This window comes from Carassius auratus, linkage group LG30F (assembly GCF_003368295.1).
Source record: "Carassius auratus strain Wakin linkage group LG30F, ASM336829v1, whole genome shotgun sequence".
Classification (NCBI taxonomy): Eukaryota; Metazoa; Chordata; class Actinopteri; order Cypriniformes; family Cyprinidae; genus Carassius; species Carassius auratus.
This window is the reverse complement of record NC_039294.1, coordinates 3,999,901-4,005,900: the sequence shown is the minus strand read 5'-3', so window position 1 is coordinate 4,005,900 and position 6,000 is coordinate 3,999,901. Positions and strand designations below refer to the sequence as shown.

At 34.8% G+C, this 6,000-nt stretch overlaps 1 protein-coding gene across 6 annotated transcripts in view; it reads left to right on the top strand.

Annotated features, from left to right (window-relative positions):
• Positions 1-230: 230 nt before the first annotated feature.
• Positions 231-6,000, top strand: part of LOC113068063 (endoglin-like) — a 48,179-nt gene continuing 42,409 nt past the window's right edge. For 3 of the 6 annotated variants that reach the window (XR_003279477.1, XR_003279478.1, XR_003279479.1), the window contains exons 1-2: positions 231-481; positions 1,470-1,627. Coding sequence is in view for 3 of the 6 variants with exons in the window: in XM_026240638.1 (XP_026096423.1) it covers positions 1,570-1,627 (58 nt within the window). In the remaining 3 variants the exon portion in view is untranslated. Of the gene's footprint in view, positions 482-1,467; positions 1,628-6,000 lie in introns of all 6 variants that reach the window. The other 3 variants (XM_026240638.1, XM_026240639.1, XM_026240637.1) reach the window with 3 other exon arrangements.

Genomic DNA, 6,000 nt, shown 5'->3' with positions numbered 1-6,000 from the left:
TAATGGTCTTTTTTGATTTTGTTAACTATAATATATGAAATGAAAGCAGGTAGAATACAAAAAGATTAGAAAGCTAGTTAGTTTTTTTTTTCTTTGCTATATCTATATAGCATTTACATTCTACATACATACATACACACATATTATATATGTCATTGATCATGTTTCAGCTGTAGATGGCGCTGTGATCAGAAGATATTCAGGCCAGGAGAAGAACTTCTATGTGTGTGTCCTAAGATTCCTCTTTAGCATCAGTCAATTCTTATGGTCATCCTTCATCAGTATATCATCATCTGTGTCATGCATCGTGTGTCAAAGCTGTTTTGCTGTGTTGTGTGAGAGCAGCAGTGTTTGTCGCGTGAAGTGGGCGGGTCAGTGCTGCTGATGATGTCAGTGTTGAGGGTTCAGCTGGACTGACTAACTCACTGACCGCTGGATCTGATCTGCCGGATCACTGCCGGAGCCGCTCTTCCAGCGCGAGGTAAAGCTCTTTCTCCTGTCTTCCAGCCTCACGGGTTGATGTTTGTGAAATGTGACTGTTTAGTTACAGTAACTCTTTCTCTTGCTTTCATCGTGACTTAATAGATGCGCTTACAACCTTTGAACAACTTTTCAACAACTTTTAAGTGAACGAAAGTGAATCAATCTAAAAAGAGTAGATCGTATGTTTGAGTGTGTCAGTCTGATTTGTGATATTATACTGTTCAGTAGAGTGATCATCTAAATATTATTATGAATATCAAAACCAACCCTTACGAAAATTAACCATGGTTTTACTACAAATAAAACCAAAAAACCATGGTTACTGTAGTTAAACAATGGTAATCACAAACTAACCATGGTTTTGCTATATTAACCATAGTTTAACCACGGTATTTGTAGTAAATCTGTGGTTTTACAAATGGCAGTCAATACGCCAAAAAACCATGGGTTACTACAGTTTTACTATAATAAAACCATGGTTATTTTTTGTAAGGGAAAAACTGCGTAAGTTCCTTTTGTATGATTCAGCTCCATTAAAGTTAAAAATGTATGTATAACGTAAATGTTATATTTAATATTTTACTGTTCAGTACAGTGATCTTCTAAATATTATGAATATCACCACTATATATATATATATCCAAAGCGACTTACAATGAGAACAATAGAAGCAATCAAAATCAACAAAAGAGCAATGATATACAAGTGCTATAACAAGTCTCAGTTTGCTTAACGCAGTACATATAGCAAGGGCTTTTTAAATAATATAATAAATAAAAATAAAACAGAAAGAATAGAGCAAGTTAATGTTAATGGTCTTTTTTGCTATCGTAAACTGCAAAATATATGAAATGAAAACAGGTAGAATACAAAAAGATTAGAAAGCTAGTTAGCTTTTTTTGCTGCTATATATATATATATATTTATGTCACTGTTTTACAAACTGGTCTCTGCTTCAGTCAAACTAATGTTGATTTCTCTCTCAGGAAGTGTTGAGTGTGAAATATTCTGGTCACTCTGAAATATCAGCCACAACTGTTGAGTCCATAAGAAGAGGCACATCTAGAGAAAACCATACGTCTGAACATGAGGAGCGTCATATGTTTCATAGCTCTTTTTCTGTGTCTGAGAACCACAGCTTCAGGTAAGAGGACCATTAATACGCTTGTATAGAAGTAAATGTGCTGACCTCTCAGTTCATAGCAAATAATCTGTACATTTACTAACATGCTAATTTAATTAATGACAACGTGTTCAAATGGAAACAGTTTAAAAACATCTTAGAGTATAATAATTTTTGTGAAAACAAATAGCCATTAGTTCTACATTACCTTTTTATTTTGGCCTATAGTTTAAAGGTCAAATTTTTCAAATGAAATATAAGATGCTCATTGCTCATTTGTCAAATTGAGATTGAGTCAATCTGTCTGCTCTGTTGTTATTCAAGCGCCACATGTCTTTTTGTTTTGGTCACTGATGTCTTGATGTCTGGGAATAAACACGGGATCCTGTTTGCGAGAAGACATGAAGCTTTAGACACACAATCATCTGATTTCTCCTGTGTGTTTGAATGATAGCCGACGGCATTATTCGTACTTCAGCTTCCAGTGTTTACCTTATGCCAGTGGTTTGCTTTGCTTGTACTTTCACTTTGCATTATACTGGAAATGCCAACTCTGCTCAGAAGTTTCTCATGCTTTTCTCACTCCTGAGAGGGTCAGTCGGTTTGTCTGTCATCAGAGAGGAAGACAGCAGCTCTTTAGTGTTTTTTAGGCACAGGACAGAGCCTGCGATTGCTTGTGCGGTGTTAAGCTGCTGTAATCCACAGAAAAGCAGTGGATTTGACATCCTCAGGAAGAGGGACATGCTGGAGCCGTTATGTAACTACCTGATATTCCTAACGCAACACCTTCATTACTGTACCGAACAGACAGCATGAGAGAGAGAGAGAGACATACGGTTCCTCAGTGAATAAGCACAATGATGGTAACAGGAAAAAATCCCCATGTTAAATATGGCGTGTAGTGTTTAAATGAGGCACTTCCGCCCGCTGAAGGACCGCCGGCTGGTCTGGGTGGCAGTGAGACCCGTTGACGCGACCACATGGAGACCGATTTCTATCTCGCACTCCCAATTAACAATCTGTTTTTTTCCTCTTCTGACTGCGAGCTTTTTTTTTTCTCATTCTTGCTTTTTCGATTCCTTTTTGTTCTATTTTGGCTGAGATTTGCGGGATTAATTGAATTTGTATCTCTATATATCGAATGATCAGATGACATCAATGGAAAACCAAAGTCTATGAAAGACAATGAAAACAAACATTGGTCTTATAAAAATACACTACCGTTCAAAAGTTCAGATGTTTTTAAAAGAAGTCTCTTCTGTTTACAGAGATCACCAAAGATACAGTTAAAAATGTGAAATATTATTACAATTTAAAATAGCTGTTTTTTACTGTGAATACACAGTAAAATGTAATTTATTCCTGTGATCAAAGATTAATTTTCAGCATCATTACTCCACTTTTTAGTTTCAAATGGTCCTTCAGAAATATTTCTAATGTGCTAATTTGTTTCCCTGGACCACAAAACAGTCATAAGGGTAATTTTTTTTTTAATTTTATAATTGATATTTATACATCATCAGAAATCTGAATAAATAAGCTTTCCATTGATGTATGGTTTATTAGGATATGACAATATTTGGCCGAGATTCAACTACTTGAGGATCTGAGGGTGCTAACGCACACACACACACACACACAAATTATAATTATTGAGAAAATAATTTGATATATTTACGGTAGGAAATTAAAAAAATATATTTTCATGGAACATGATCTTTACATAATATCGTAATGATTTTTGGCATAAAGGGAAAATCAATAATTTATGTATGTAATGTATTTTTAGCTATTTCTACAAATAAAAGTTTTTGTGAAAATCATGATATATATATTTTTTCAGGATGTACACATGAATAAAAAAACATTCATGATCAAATCTTTTGAAACATTATAAATGTCTTTCTTGTCACTTTTCATCAATTTAATGCATTTGTCCTGAATAAAAGCATGAATTTGGTCAGGAATGTGTGTTCAGTTAGCACGTTTTTACACCAACTGGAACGTGGAAGTGTGTGGAAACCATTGGAAAGTTTCTGCTGTAGTGTGATTTCCCTTGATGTGAAGTGTGAACAAGAAGATCTTATTAAGACGAGACAAAACATCAAAGAAACACTCACACAATCCTCAAATTAAGCCTTACACACATATATTCAAGTATTCCCTATGAAACTGGATGAGCTCTGAACATCTGCTGTGCACATGTTCTTCACATATCCGTCCTGATTTTTTTCTCTCAGACATTAAACTCTACAGATTGATCTGTTCTTGACTCCTCACATCTGAAGAGTGTAAGTTCTGTTCCATTAGCATTAATAAACAGAATCATTATATAATAAATGTTTCCTAGAACTCTCCCTGTTGTCCACTGGTTTGTCCAGGATGAGCTGCTCAAACAAAAAGAGACACTTTCTGTGGAATTAGAGTCGACTGAATATTAAACTGTGATATGAGGAAGCCTTTTAACACTAGAAACCGTTTAGTGTCTTATTTTTATGTCTTAATATTTGTGAGGGACTTTAGAGCAGAGATTGCTCTTGATTCTCTTGATTGAGATGCAACAAATATCGCAAGTTATGGAAACCCTCAGAGACTATTAATGTTTTCTAAACTTTAGGGGTTTGACACAATCCCTGACAAAATTCGCAGACTGCGGTTTGGACTGATTTTTTAGGAAAGTTTCAGTTTAATATGTTATAAAGAATGTGTTACTGAGAGACACTATTGGTAGGACACTACTTAAAAAAAATAAAAAATAAAAGGAAAAACCTTCAAAAACAAAAAGTGATAAATGTTACTTTGGCAACTAACTGAAATATAAGCTTAAGTCGAAATACTAAAATTACAAAAACTAAAACTGAATTAAATATAAATTAAAGCAAAATAGATATATTTAATGAAAATAATGAAAGCACATGATTTCTTTTTTTACAGAAGCATATAAAGTTCAACAGAACAGCATTTATTTGAAACAGATATCTTTTGTAAGTCTTTACTGACACTTTTGATCAATTCTGTCAGGACCACTATAGTCAAAGAAGACTGACAGTTAGCATACAGTATGGATTGGCGGAATGGATTAGAGCAGGGAGAGCAGCGATAACCCCCTATAGGGTAAACAGAGCAGAACCAACATAAATATATTGCAGTTAGCATTAATGTTTAATAAGTTCATGTACACATTTAAAAAATTAGTCTGATTAAAAAAAGAATCAGAATGCCAGGAGGAGCTGGGGATGGAGGAGGGTAATTAGCTATTGAGCAACGCGAAATACTGAAGGGACTTTCTATATGAATGTTGAGATGGGCATCATATTCCTATAGGTAGATGTAGATCAGCTGAGAGTCAGCTGTAATGTGACTGCCAGAACTAACACTAAGCTTGATTTTATCGAGTCCTGGATGAATAAAACTATCAATTTCTTAAAAAATTCTTACTACCTCCAAACATTTGAACTGTACATTTTAAGAAAATAAATGATATTAGTTTTGATATTCATGTTGATTTTATGTTCCTTCTAACATTGTAATCTGTGACTCCATCTCTTATCAGGGCTGTAAGCTTTGAAGTGCTACAAATACACTCTGGTCTAGAACACAGAAGAGACTTTGTGGAAGGCTGTTGCTCCCCTCCCAGTGTCTCTGTGATTGTCTGTGTCTCTGTCTGTCCCGAGTCCCTTAGGACGCGTCCTGTCTCTGGAGCGTCAGGTTTCTCGAGCCAGCTGGGCATAGACGGACTCATGAATGGCTCATTAGCGTCAGACAGAGATAAACTACAACTCGCTGAAACCCATAACTGCCAATCTGCCAGCGACCGCCGCGCCGTCACTGATAAGAGCTGCGTTATGAACGCTTATCACAGCCGTCTGACCAACACACTGATCTAGAATCAGCTGCTAAACTTAGCCACAGTAAACTAGCCACAAAGAGAAACAAGAGAGACAAAAAAGTAGAAATTCTGAAGAATTTTTGGTAGCACTTTAATAAAGGGTTCCAAACCTTAATTATATTTAATAGATTACCTCAAATTAATTAACAATGCATAATACATTGTTACTGTGTTTATTAATCTTTGTTAACATTAGTTGATAAAACTACAGCTGTTGTTAGTCCATGTTAGCTCAGGTCCATTAAAAAGCATCAATAGATACAACTTTTGATTTTAATAATCTATTAGTAAATGTTGGAATCAATTTTAACTAAGACTGATGAATCCTTTAGAAGTATTTTTCATTGTTAGTTTATGTTAACTAAGGTAGTTAACGAATGTTAACAAATTAAACCTTATTGAAAAAAGATTACCATTACCTGAAAATTGCCAAAATAGGCAAAAAACACTTTTAAAGTAGTTTGTATATGCACTAAGTTGAGAGACAGATTGGAAATAAAATACA